The sequence below is a fragment of the Cherax quadricarinatus genome, chromosome 59 (genome assembly GCF_038502225.1).
Source record: "Cherax quadricarinatus isolate ZL_2023a chromosome 59, ASM3850222v1, whole genome shotgun sequence".
NCBI lineage: Eukaryota > Metazoa > Arthropoda > Malacostraca > Decapoda > Parastacidae > Cherax > Cherax quadricarinatus.
This window is the reverse complement of record NC_091350.1, coordinates 11,950,332-11,964,771: the sequence shown is the minus strand read 5'-3', so window position 1 is coordinate 11,964,771 and position 14,440 is coordinate 11,950,332. Positions and strand designations below refer to the sequence as shown.

Below are 14,440 nucleotides of genomic sequence, written 5' to 3'. Positions count from 1 at the left end.
CTTGGATACCTTTATCCTGGAAACGTTTCGCTCACCAGTGGCTTTATCAGTGTAATAAGAGAAATTCGATAGAAGATGTGAAGAGTAAGTTTGAGGCAACCAGTCTATCAATCTTGATAAAATAATAACAAATGTATGGATAATTGGCCTGCCTAATATACTAGTAAGACCTACTCCCACTGGTAGACCCTGCCCATCTTTGAAACCATAAAATACGTGCTAAAGGAATAACTGGGAAAGTGGGGAGATGGATCTTCAACTTCCTAACAAATCGAACACAAAGAGTAGTGGTCAACAGAGTTAAATCGGAAGCTGCCATAGTGAAGAGCTCTGTTCCACAAGGCACAGTACTCGCCCCCATCTTATTCCTTATTCTCATATCAGACATAAACAGAGATATACACCACAGCACCGTATCATCCTTTGCGGATGATACTAGGATCTGCATGAGGCTGTCATCTGCTGAGGACGCGGTTAACCTCCAAGAAGATATAAACAAAGTTTTCCAGTGGGCAACGGTAAACAATATGATGTTCAATGAGGACAAATTCCAACTACTCCGTTATGGAAAACTGGAGGAGATAATAACTAGAACAGAGTATACTACTGACTCCGGCCATACAATAGAGTGGTAAAATAATGTAAGGGACCTGGGAATAGTAATGTCTGAGGATCTCACTTTCAAGGATCACAACAGTGCCACGATCGCACGTGCAAAGAAAATGATAGGATGGATAATGAGAACTTTCAAAACGAGAGATGCCAAGCCCATGATGATCCTTTTCAAATCACTTGTTCTCTCTAGGCTGGAATACTGCTGTACATTAACATCTCCATACAAAGCAGGTGAAATCGCAGATCTAGAGAGTGTACAGAGATCCTTTACTGCACGTATAAGTTCTGTCAAGCACCTTAACTACTGGGAACGCTTGGAAGCACTTGACTTGTACTCGTTGGAACGCAGGAGGGAGAGATATATCATAATCTACACTTGGAAAATCTTGGAAGGAATGGTCCCAAATCTGCACACAGAAATCACTCCCTACGAAAGTAAAAGACTGGGCAGGCGATGCAAAATGCCGCCAATAAAAAGTAGGGGCGCCATTGGTACACTAATAGAAAACACCATAAGTGTCCGGGGCCCAAAACTGTTCAACAGCCTCCCATCAAGCATTAGGGGAATTGCCAATAAACCCCTGGCTGCCTTCAAGAGAGAGCTGGACAGATACCTAAAGTCAGTGCCGGATCAGCCGGGATGTGGCTCGTACGTTGGACTGCGTGCGGCCAGCAGTAACAGCCTAGTTGATCAGGCCCTGATCCATCGGGAGGCCTGGTCATGGACCGGGCCGCGGGGGCGTTGATCCACGGAATAACCTCCAGGTAACCTCCAACTGCTTCACGTCACCTGTTTCCAGTATACAAGCCTTGCATATAATGTATTTTTATCAAGACTAATGGACTGAACACACCATCTCCAGACTGAGGGACTAATTACCTCAAACTCCCTCTTCATATCATCCATCGCTTTTCTCAGTATTGGACTGATAAAGCCACAGGTTGGTGGAACCAAAATTATTATTATTGTAGTGAAGAGAGTGCGTAAATTTTTTCAGAGAGTCTTGCTTGTAGGCCCACAACCGACACCTACACTGTCCTTCATGCAGGTGAAGGGTTCTTGATCCTAGCAAATGAAGTTGTTCTCCCCTTCCTTGGATCAAAACCGATTACTAGTACCCCGGCACTGTAGGACCACAATGAATTTCGCGCTTCCTACGATACTACTACTACTAATAATAATAATAACAATAATAACAAGCCTATATAATTATGGAAATGGGCTGCCTAATCACCTGAAGGCTGGAAAACCACTAATTAATTAAAAATAAATCCAGTACGTAATTAACAGATGATTAATGAAGCTGTAGAAAGGAATTAAAATTATACTTTTTTTAAGAATTGAAAATAATGCTGCATTATGATTATCTGGGAAACACACCTAGTTGTGTTTACGAGGGTTAATACACAGCTCCTGGCCCCAGTTTGCTACTCTTCATATATATATATATATATATATATATATATATATATATATATATATATATATATATATATATATATATATATATATATATATATATATATATATATATATATATATATATATATATATATATATATATATATATATATATATATATATATGCTACTGAAAGGTTCTGTCTCCAAGGAATTCAATCTACTATCCTCTTCCTCGGATCAAACCCGATTTCCTCTCAGTCCTAGGAGCTGTATGGATTTGCCACTTAATCTTGAATAATAATAACAACAACAACAACAACAATAATAATAATAATAATAATAATAATAATAATAATAATAATAATAATAATAATAATAATAATAATTCAATGTCAAGGTGGCACTACGCTATTTTGTTAACATTCGTTGCATTAAATTTTATGCAGAGGATGGAGTGTGGTTGTGGCAGCATCAGCATCAGTAAGTAGAGAACTTGAGTCATGTCAGGTATACCTATCACAGTATACCTACCCGCGCTCCCAACCTGCATTCTCAAATTATCGGCAGAGATTGTAGAGGAAAATAGAGGAGAGCAATTTTTTTCCCTGGATAGATGCATGACTGATAGATAGGCAACAAAGAGTTTGCAAAATTGAAGATAAATCCAGGTTGAGAAGACGCGTCAAAAGTGTTGTTCCTCAGGGTCAATACTGGAACCTCTGTTGTTCACGCAGTATATAAGCCACATAAATGAAGGAATAAATAGCGACATAAGCAAGTTTGTTGATGACACCAAAATAGAATGTCGAATTAATTCTGACGAGGACACTAGAGCGCTACAGGAAGATCTGAACAGACTGATTCAGTGGAAGATGTAGTTTAATTAATATACACAAATGCGAAGTTTTAAGCCTTGGAGAAGAAAATAAGCATGGCACTTATAAAATAAATATTGTGTATCTTAATTACTCTAAATGAACAAAGATCTAAGAATTCTGGTTAACATTAATCTATAGCCAAGACAGCAGTACATAAGTGTTCGCAATAAAGCGAATAGAATTCTTGGCTTCATATCTAAAAGTATAAATAACTGGAGGCCTCAGGTAATAACCCGAGGTTATTACCTGAGGCTTCACCTCAATTGGCGAGGCCTCATTTAGATTACACCGCTAAGTTCTGGTCATATTATTACAGAGCGGACATAAATGCACTGGTTGATACAGTTGACTCCATGTATCAGAAATCTCTCCTACGAGGACAGACTGAGGGCACCAAGTATGCACTCTCTAGAAAGGCGTATAATTAGGGGGGGGGAATATGACTGAAGTGTATAAATGGAAAACATGAATAAATAAAGTGATGCACATAACGTGTTAAAAATATTCAACCAAGAAAGGACTCACAGCAATGGGTTCAAGTTGGAAAAAAATTATGATAATTTATGTTTTACACAATGTAACAGGAATACTGTTATTTTTATACACTATGTACTTCAGCAGGTGTTTTATTTGGTCGTTATAACTTCTAGATGTGCTGGCCAGGTGCACAGGTCTCATTAATAAGGTGGGCGCTAGGTGACGTCAGTAATCAGTATGCAACCTTGTTACCACACTCGTGTGGTACACCATCAACATCACGTCAGCACTACAACCACGCGTGTGAAGATGCTGTATTCTGTAGCCTATGTCTGCATCATTGAGCTTGCTTACCCTCTCACTTCTTCCCCAGGTAGGGCCACCCGTAGCGGTGGATGAAGGTAAGGACACTCTTTAGTGAAGCAGGGCCACCAACATTACTAAACGAAGATAAGGCCACCCTAATCACATTATGAAACAAGGCCACCTTCATCACTATATGAAACAAAGCCATTATCATCACTAAACGAAACAAAGCCATCCTCATCACTAACGAAGCAAAGCCACTCTCATCACTGTATGAAGCAAGGTCATCCACATCACTAAGCAAAGCAAGGCCCCATTCGTCTCTAATAAGAATCCAACTTCAATTTTAAAGTCAGCCCTCTGGATATCTTCTGATACCCCTCTCCACTAACACCTCCCTCTACCTCTCCTCTCTCTCTATTTAGGCATATATTGCAACAAATTGTCTGCACACACAACAGAATGAGAGCACGTCAGCCTTCTCTAGTACCTGGCTACAGTGTGTTCGCATACACTTACCTAGTTACGCTTGCTACCAACCAGCAATCAACTATCACTCTTAACACTGACTGGAACAACCTATAGCTCTTGAACCACGAGCATAAGACTAACGTGAGGGACTTAGTAGTGATAATGTCAGAGGATTTCACTTTCAACGATCACAACAGTGTCAATATCATAACCGCAAGAAAAATACTAGGCTGGATAACTAGAACCTTGAAAACAAGGGATACTAAGCCAGTGATGATAATCTTTATATCACTCGTTCTCTCTAGGCAGGAATACTGCTGTACTCTAACAGTTTCGTCTACAGCAGCCCAAATTATAGACCTGGAGAATGTGCAGAGAGCCTTCACTGCTTACAAAGATTCAGTAAAGTACCTAAATTATTGGGGACGTTCGAAGTCCCTCGATCTGTACTCCTTAGACCGTAGGCGAGAAAGATATATTTTAATCTAGACCTGAAAAATTCTAGGATTGGTTCCAAATCTGCACAGAAATCATTCCCCAAGAATGTAAGAGGTTTGGTAGACGGTGTAAAATGCCCGCAGTGAAAAGTTGGAGTGCAGTGAATACACTAAGGAAAAACTCAAGAAGTGTGAAAGAACCAAGACTTTTCAACATCCTCCCTTCAACTTATCAAGTTATCGCTTGAAGACAGACTCCTGTCTATCTTCAAGTGATAACTCGATAAGTTCCTCAAGTCAATTCCTGATCAACCAGGTTGTAGTGCTTACTTTGCACCAACAGCCTGGCTGAACAGGTTTGGTATGAGACCAGGCAGCGACACCGTTGATTCCCTCATATTAATATAATAAAAAGAAGCGCTAAACCCACTAGGATCATACAGCACTGTAATGACCCTTTCTCGAAACACTCTCCAGGTAGACAGTGAGTATACAGTGGCACTTACCATCTCCATGGTACGTATAGTGAGGCTACTGATAGTGATGGTAGTGTTGCCAGGAGGTATGGTGAGTTTGTCGTAGTTTTTCAGTAAAGACTTCCTCAGAGCTTGCTCATTAGCAGTCATCTCTAGACCCGTGCTTACAGAAGCCTCGTGATTCCCCAAACCAACACCTATAACAATAACAACGCTCTTTATTAAGAGCAAACAAACACATACACGTCGAAGCACATAACAATAATTATGGTAATAATAATAATAATAATAACAATAATAATAATAATAATAATAATAATAATAATAATAATAATAATAATAATAATAATAATAATAATAATAATAAAAATAATAACAAAGATAAAAGAACCTTAACACTGTTGTTCGTGGTGAACCATTAATTTAATGGGGTAGATAATCTACCATCACATGATAGAAAGGATATATAACCTGCCATCATATTTTGAGGTAGATAACATACCATCACATTGTCTATGAGGTAGATAACATATCATCACATTGTCTATGAGGTAGATAACATACCATCACATCTTATATGAGGCAGATAACATACCATCACGTTGTATATGAGGTAGATAACATACCATCACACTGTATATGAGGTAGATAACATACCATCACGTTGTATATGAGGTAGATAACATACCATCACGTTGTATGTGAGGTAGATAACATACCATCACACTGTACATGAGGTAGACAACATACCATCCCATTGTATGAGGTAGATAACATACCATCACATTTTATATGAGGTAGATAATATACCATCACATCTCATATGAGATAGATAACCTGCTATCATATCTTAAATAAGGTAGATAATATTCCATCACATCTAATAAGGGGTAGAAAGCCTACCATCACATCTTACAGGGAAGACAATACACCATTACATCTTATATAAGCAGCCTACCACCATGTCCATATTTAATAATATTGACACATTATGATGTATAGAGCCCAATATCAATATGAATAATATTATGAACATCAAAATGGTATACAATACCGACAGGTTGGTAGGTAAGACACATAGGCAACAGTTAGGCAACTTTATTCCGAAACGTTTCGCCTACACAGTAGCCTAACTGTTGCCTATGTGTCTTACCTACCAATAATATTATGCATAGGACGAGTGGGACTTGAGCCCATGTCAAGTGCGTCGTAAAAATCAATCGTGTTATTAAGATTTAGTGAGTAACAATAAACTATTCTCTGAACAAAATATACCAGTATTTTCAACCTAAAGTTGCTCAAAAGTTGTAGTATGAAGGTATCTTTTTAAAGCTACACAAGGTCATACCTCAATATCCTACTCGGAAGATTGTTCCACTCATCAACAACTCTGCTGGTAAACCATTATTTACATACTTTCTTTCTAAATGTAAATTTATCTAATTTAAATCCGGTAATAAAATTGGTAAATTGGCTCCTACACACCCCAACAGCGATCCAAAAATTAATCTGAGGTAAACCAGGGTTTGATGTCTACTGGAAGAGGCCTTCTGAAGTTGAAAAAAGAAACAATTTATTTAATAAAATTAGCAAATTAAAGCCTGGAAATCCCAGTAACATGAACCGTCTTTCATGGAAAACCCATCATCATCATCACTAAGTTTTAAGTCAATCATCACACGGAGTCCATTAATTCCAAGTTTATAAACTATGTTAGTTAATTATAATTAGTTCAGTCATTAAAGAATTAAGACGTTCAAATGAAGAATAATCAAGTTATATCGAGAAAAAATACGCCATCTTGAAAGATAAATGGACATATTAACACTGCAGACTTAAGTAAGAATCAGAACCTTGTAAGTGGAATACATAGATGCTAAATGAGTATAAGATTAAAACTTGAAACAGATAAGTCAAGTTTTTCTTATTGGACAGAAATCATAATCAGGAATGGCTTTATAAAACTTACTAGAAGGTACCTGTCCTTCCCAATATTTGCTGAACATTTCCCTAGTTATAGTTCACCAGTGTTGACAACATGAAGCTGATCAGTCTAGGAGTTTAAAAATTATAAACGAAAACGTTGGAGGAAGAAGAAATAAGGAAGTGTACTAGAGGTTATGACAGACTCGTATAATTAACCAAGTAACAGACAAAAATAACACCAACGAGACAACGTAAACACTTTTGAAACTCTGAAGATTCAGTGTTTTACTCCGTACATAGACTTTTGTTATTGTGAAGTGAGAAAAATGTATACTTCACATTTTTGTGAAAATTTCGGGATTGACTCAATGTCTTAAAATTTTAGTAAACAAGCTTTCTGACTCGCAACGCAGCATCTGCTATATATTTTACACTTAATAAATAAACAAGAACTTTCTAAAGTATATCTTAAGTCACTTGTTTATATCAACTACAATAAATATTAAAAAAAAAATAAGAGAAACTAACGAAGGAAATTTTTTTATTTGATTTTAAACAGAAAGATTTTTTAAGGTGATCAACATTTTAATCATAATAGACTTTACTATAATGAATATATTTTTTATTTTTGTCTTTAAAATTAGTTAAGCATCGTATTAACATCCACGGTAATAAAAAGCTAATTATCAAGCAAGGTTTATAAACAAAGCATTAATTTTTATTCACTTCAACAGTAGCAGTACAGTGTATATGATACGTAATGTATCATACACGTAATGTATTGTCTTAATATTTTAACACAGCACAAATTTATAGTCACATTAAGAGGTAATTAAAGAAGAATGTCAATAAGTATCAAATGCGTCTTTGAAAGATGGCGGTAGTGGAGGCGGCGGAGAAGAAGACAGTTCTCTGTCAGACACGACGAGGTGGTGTTGCTAACACAAACTTCATCTCAGTTGAACATTTTTTTGTGCTTGAACAAATATCCTAGTTTTTATTTGTGTTGTGTGAGTGTATGTATGTTAACGCAGAGTGATCTACCAACTGGAAACTTTCTTAAAGTCTCACAACTTGCTTCACCAACATCATAATTAAGTTTGACGTAAGTTTATTTTATTTAAGTTTCTTTCTCTTCCCTCAACACTTCAAGATATATACACCGAGATGTGTATTTCTCTCATCATATATATACTGTGGGTTTATTTGCAGCGCTGTATGACACTTAAGGGTTTAGCGCTTCGTTATTATGTGATTGATTTTAATCCCATTTTTAGGGATTTAAAGTATTTTTGTCGGAGATGGAAAGATTACGTTGAATTCTTAATGACCCTCGTATAGTGGATAGGCTTGAAACCCCATTAACCAACCAACATGAAGACTACTATGGGTGGGGCTCGAACTCGCGGTAGAGTCGTAAAACTCCTGACCCAAGATCTTGTGAGTCAACCTGAAGACTTTAGTAGTCAGGAATAACCTTTATCTGTTATTATATTTCCTTCAAGAAGAGTTCCTTGATACTGGTCAAGGATCTTGATCCAAGGAATTGGATTTGTCCTTCCTTACCTTGGATCAAACCAAACTGCCTCCCTTTCACAAGCCTTTGTATGACTCCTCAAGAATAATAATAATGATAATAGTAATATAATGTAAAGTTAATGATAATAAAATATAATATAATAATAATAATAATACTAATAATAATAAACAACTGTTATTATTGGTAATAGTTACCAACAAATATTGATTGAAATTCGGTCCTCTTTTTTTCTTACACTTTTCAATACATACAGTCTATGTGCGTCACGGAATACATAATAATTTCTTGTACAAATCGTTATTTTCGGAGTTATAAGAAAAATTAATACAAATTTTATGCAGGTGGCGAGTCTTACAGGTGGTCCAGTGTAAACAGGTGGCGTTTTCAGGTGAGCTTAATTAACCTAATTAACGTTACTTAACCTAACCTTCCCTTAACTAAATGATACCTAACCTAATATAACCTAACAGATTTTCGTTAATATCTCCCAAAATAAAAATTTGCACAAGAAATACAGTAGACTATCGATTAAGACGGATCTTCTACGACGTTTTCGATATTAGAATACTGAAAAAATTGCAGCACATTTTTTATCATCACTGAAATTTCGTCTGTGAAGATGCAACTTCGGGGGAAAAGACTGGAGCATCGCGAGGCTGGTTATTTATGTATTGTTCCAGTCATGTTACTGTATCTTTTTGTTCTTCCCTGCCTTCACCGTCCCTCCTCTCACGCCTCGGTCCCTGCCTTCACCGTCCCTCCTCTCACGCCTCGGTCCCTGCCTTCACCGTCCCTCCTCTCACGCCTCGGTCCCTGCCTTCACCGTCCCTCCTCTCACGCCTCGGTCCCTGCCTTCACCGTCCCTCCTCTCACGCCTCGGTCCCTGCCTTCACCGTCCCTCCTCTCACGCCTCGGTCCCTGCCTTCACCGTCCCTCCTCTCACGCCTCGGTCCCTGCCTTCACCGTCCCTACTCTCACGCCTCGATCCCTGCCTACACCGTCCCTCCTCTCACGCCTCGGTCCCTGCCTTCACCGTCCCTCTTCTCATGCCTCGGTCCCTGCCTTCACCGTCCCTCCTCTCACGCCTCGGTCCCTGCCTTAACCGTCCCTCCTCTCACGCCTCGGTCCCTGCCTTCACCGCCCCTCCTCTCACGCCTCGGTCCCTGCCTTCACCGTCCCTCCTCTCACGCCTCGGTCCCTGCCTTCACCGTCCCTCCTCTCACGCATCGGTCCCGTCCTTAACCGTCCCTCCTCTCACGCCTCGGTCCCTGCCTTCACCGCCCCTCCTCTCACGCCTCGGTCCCTGCCTTCACCGTCCCTCCTTTCACGCCTCGGTCCCTGCCTTAACCGTCCCTCCTCTCACGCCTCGGTCCCTGCCTTCACCGTCCCTCCTCTCACGCCTCGGTCCCTGCCTTCACCGTCCCTCCTCTCACGCCTCGGTCCCTGCCTTAACCGTCCCTCCTCTCACGCCTCGGTCCCTGCCTTAACCGTTCCTCCTCTCACGCCTCGATCCCTTCCTTCACCGTCCCTCCTCTCACGCCTCGGTCCTTGTCTTCACCATCCCTCCTCTCACGCCTCGGTCCCTGCCTTAACCGTCCCTCCTCTCACGCCTCGGTCCCTGCCTTCACCGTCCGTCCTCTCACGCCTCGGTCCCTGCCTTCACCGTCCGTCCTCTCACGCCTCGGTCCCTGCCTTCACCGTCCCTCCTCACGCCTCCGTCCCTGTCTTCACCATCCCTCCTCCCACGCCTCGGTCCCTGCCTTCACAGTCCCTCTCACGCCTCGGTCCCTGCCTTCACCGTCCGTCCTCTCACGCCTCGGTCCCTGCCTTCACCGTCCGTCCTCTCACGCCTCGGTCCCTGCCTTCACCGTCCCTCCCGTCACGCCTCGGTCCCTGTCTTCACCATCCCTCCTCTCACGCCTCGGTCGCTGCCTTCACCGTCCCTCCTCTCACGCCTCGGTCTGTTCACCGTCCCTCCTCTCACGCCTCGGACCCTGCCTTCACCGTCCCTCTCACGCATCGGTCTTTGTTCACCGTCCCTTCTCTCACGCCTCGGTCTCTGTCTTCACCGTCCCTCCTCTCACGCCTCGGTCGCTGCCTTCACCGTCCCTCCTCTCACGCCTCGGTCTGTTCACCGTCCCTCCTCTCACGCCTCCGACCCTGCCTTCACCGTCCCTCCTCACGCATCGGGGTCTGTTCACCGTCCCTCTCACGCCTCGGTCCCTGCCTTAACCGTCCCTCCTCTCACGCCTCGGTCCCTGCCTTCACTGTCCCTCCTCTCACGCCTCGGTTCCTGCCTTCACCGTCTGTCCTCTAACGCTTCGGTCCCTGCCTTCACCGTCCGTCCTCTCACGCCTCGGTCCCTGCCTTCACCGTCCCTCCTCACGTCTCGGTCCCTGTCTTCACCATCCCTCCTCTCACGCCTCGGTCCCTGCCTTCATAGTCCCTCCTCTCACGCCTCGGTCCCTGTCTTCACCGTCCCTCCTCTCACGCCTCGGTCCCTGCCTTCATAGTCCCTCCTCTCACGCCTCGGACCCTGCCTTAACCGTCCGTCCTCTCACGCCTCGGTCTCTGTTCACCGTCCCTCCTCTCACGCCTCGGTCCCTGCCTTCACCGTCCCTCCTCTCACGCATCAGTCTCTTCCCCGTCCCTCTCACGCCTCGGTCTCTGTCTTCACCGTCCCTCCTCTCACGCATCGGTCTCTTCACCGTCCCTCTCACGCCTCGGTCCCTGCCTTCACCGTCCCTCCTCTCACGCATCGGTCTCTTCACCGTCACTCTCACGCCTCGGTCCCTGCCTTCACCGTCCCTCTCACGCATCGGTCTCTTCACCGTCCCTCTCACGCCTCGGTCCCTGCCTTCACCGTCCCTCCTCTCACGCCTCGGTCTCTGTTCACCGTCCCTCCTCTCACGTCTCGGACCCTGCCTTCACCGTCCGTCCTCTCACGCCTCGATCCCTGCCTTCACCCTCCCTCCTCTCACGCCTCGGTCCCTGCCTTCACCGTCCCTCTCACTCCTCGGTCCCTGCCTTCATCCCACCTCTCACGCCTCGGCCCCTGCCTTCACCGTACCTCCTTTCACGCCTCGGTCCCTGCCTTCACCGTTCTGCCTCTCACGCCTCGGTCCCTGCCTTCACCGTCCCTCCTCACGCCTCTGTCCCTGCCTTCACCGTCCCACCTCTCACGCCTCGGTCCCTGCCTTCACTGTCCCTATTACGCCTCGATCCCTGCCTTCACCGTCCCTCCTCTCACGCCTCGGTCCCTGCCTTCACCGTCCCTCTCACTCCTCGGTCCCTGCCTTCATCCCACCTCTCACGCCTCGGCCCCTGCCTTCACCGTCCCTCCTTTCACGCCTCGGTCCCTGCCTTCACCGTTCTGCCTCTCACGCCTCGGTCCCTGCCTTCACCGTCCCTCCTCACGCCTCTGTCCCTGCCTTCACCGTCCCACCTCTCACGCCTCGGTCCCTGCCTTCACCGTCCCACCTCTCGCGCCTCGGTCCCTGCCTTCACCGTCGGTGAAATTCCACAGTCACTTAAAACAACGGATATAGCCCCAGTCCATAAAGGTGGCAGCAAAGCATTAGCGAAGAACTATAGACCAATAGCTCTGACGTCCCACATCATAAAAATCTTTGAAAGAGTGCTAAGAAGCAGGATTGCAAATCACCTGGATTCCCAAAATCTGCACAATCCAGGGCAACATGGGTTCAGGGCAGGTCGCTCCTGCCTCTCACAACTACTGGATCACTATGACATGGCCTTGGATGCACTGGAAGAAAATCAGAATGCAGATGTAATATACACAGACTTTGCAAAAGCATTTGACAAATGCGATCATGGCGTAATAGCCCATAAAATACGTGCTAAAGGAATAACTCGGAAAGTGGGGAGATGGATCTTCAACTTCCTAACAAATCGAACACAAAGAGTAGTGGCCAACAGAGTTAAATCGGAAGCTGCCATAGTGAAGAGCTCTGTTCCACAAGGCACAGTACTCGCCCCCATCTTATTCCTTATCCTCATATCAGACATAGACAGAGATATACACCGCAGCACCGTATCATCCTTTGCGGATGATACTAGGATCTGCATGAGGCTGTCATCTGCTGAGGACGCGGTTAACCTCCAAGAAGATATAAACAAAGTTTTCCAGTGGGCAACGGTAAACAATATGATGTTCAATGAGGACAAATTCCAACTACTCCGTTATGGATAACTGGAGGAGATAATAACTAGAACAGAGTATACTACTGACTCCGGCCATACAATAGAGTGGTAAAATAATGTAAGGGACCTGGGAGTAGTAATGTCTGAGGATCTCACTTTCAAGGATCACAACAGTGTCACGATCGCACGTGCAAAGAAAATGATAGGATGGATAATGAGAACTTTCAAAACGAGAGATGCCAAGCCAATGATTATCCTTTTCAAATCACTTGTTTTCTCTAGGCTGGAATACTGCTGTACATTAATATCTCCATTCAAAGCAGGTGAAATCGCAGATCTAGAGTGTGTACAGAGATCCTTTACTGCACGTATAAGTTCTGTCAAGCACCTTAACTATTGGGAACGCTTGGAAGCACTTGACTTGTACTCGTTGGAACGCAGGAGGGAGAGATATATCATAATCTACACTTAGAAAATCTTGGAAGGAATGGTCCCAAATCTGCACACAGAAATCACTCCCTACGAAAGTAAAAGACTGGGCAGGCGATGCAAAATTCCCCCAATAAAGAGTAGGGGCGCCATTGGTACACTAAGGGAAAACACCATAAGTGTCCGGGGCCCAAAACTGTTCAACAGCCTCCCATCAAGCATTAGGGGAATTGCCAATAAGCCCCTGGCTGCCTTCAAGAGAGAGCTGGACAGATACCTAAAGTCAGTGCCGGATCAGCCGGGCTGTGGCTTGTACGTTGGACTGCGTGCGGCCAGCAGTAACAGCCTAGTTGATCAGGCCCTGATCCATCGGGAGGCCTGGTCATGGACCGGGCCGCGGGGGCGTTGATCCCCGAAATAGCCTCCAGGTAACCTCCAGGTAACTTCCCTCCTCTCACGCCTCGATCCCTGCTTTCACCGTCCCTCTCGCGCCTCGGTCCCTGCCTTCACCGTCCCTCTCACGCCTCGGTCCCTGCTTTCACCGTCCTTCCTCTCACGCCTCTGTCCCTGCCTTCACCGCCCCTCTCACGCCTCGGTCCCTGCCTTCACCGTCCCTCCTCTCACGCCTCGGTCCCTGCCTTCACCGTCCCTCCTCTCACGCCTCGGTCCCTGCCTTCACCGTCCCTCCTCTCACGCTTCGGTCCCTGCCTTCACCATCCCACCTCTCACGCCTCGGTCCCTGCCTTCACCGTCCCTCCTCTCACGCCTCGGTCCCTGCCTTCACCGTTCTGCCTCTCACGCCTCGGTCCTTGCCTTCACCGTCTCTCCTCTCACGCCTCGGTCCCTGCCTTCACCGTCCCTCCTCACGCCTCGGTCCTTGCCTTCACCGTCCTTCCTCTCACGCCTCGGTCCCTGCCTTCACCGTCCCTCCTCTCACGCCTCGGTCCCTGCCTTCACCGTCCCTCTTACGCGTCGGTCCCTGCCTTCACTGTCCATCCTCTCACGCCTCGGTCCTTGCTTTTACCGTCCCTCCTCTAACGCCTTGGTCCTTGCCTTCACCGTCCCTCCTCTCACGTCTCGGTCCCTGCCTTCACCATCCCTCCTCTAAAGCCTCGGTCCCTGCCTTCATCGTCCTTCCTCTCACGCCTCGGTCCCTACCTTCACCGTCCCTCCTTTCACGCCTCGGTCCCTGCTTTCACCGTCCCTCATGTCACGCCTCTGTCCCTGTTGTCACCACCTTTCCTGTCGCGTTTCTGTACCCTGCCTTCACCGTCCCCCCTCTCACGCGTCTGTCCCTGCCTTCACCGTCCCTCCTCT

General features: G+C 45.0%; 1 protein-coding gene across 2 annotated transcripts in view; it reads right to left on the bottom strand.

The window, feature by feature from the left end:
* LOC128698805 (acetylcholine receptor subunit alpha-like) overlaps positions 1 to 14,440 on the bottom strand; it is a 63,596-nt gene that overhangs the window by 21,631 nt on the left and 27,525 nt on the right. For both annotated transcript variants that reach the window (XM_053791196.2, XM_053791197.2), the window contains exon 3: positions 5,095 to 5,261. In XM_053791196.2, the coding sequence (XP_053647171.1) occupies positions 5,095 to 5,261 (167 nt within the window). The remainder of the gene's footprint in view (positions 1 to 5,094; positions 5,262 to 14,440) is intronic.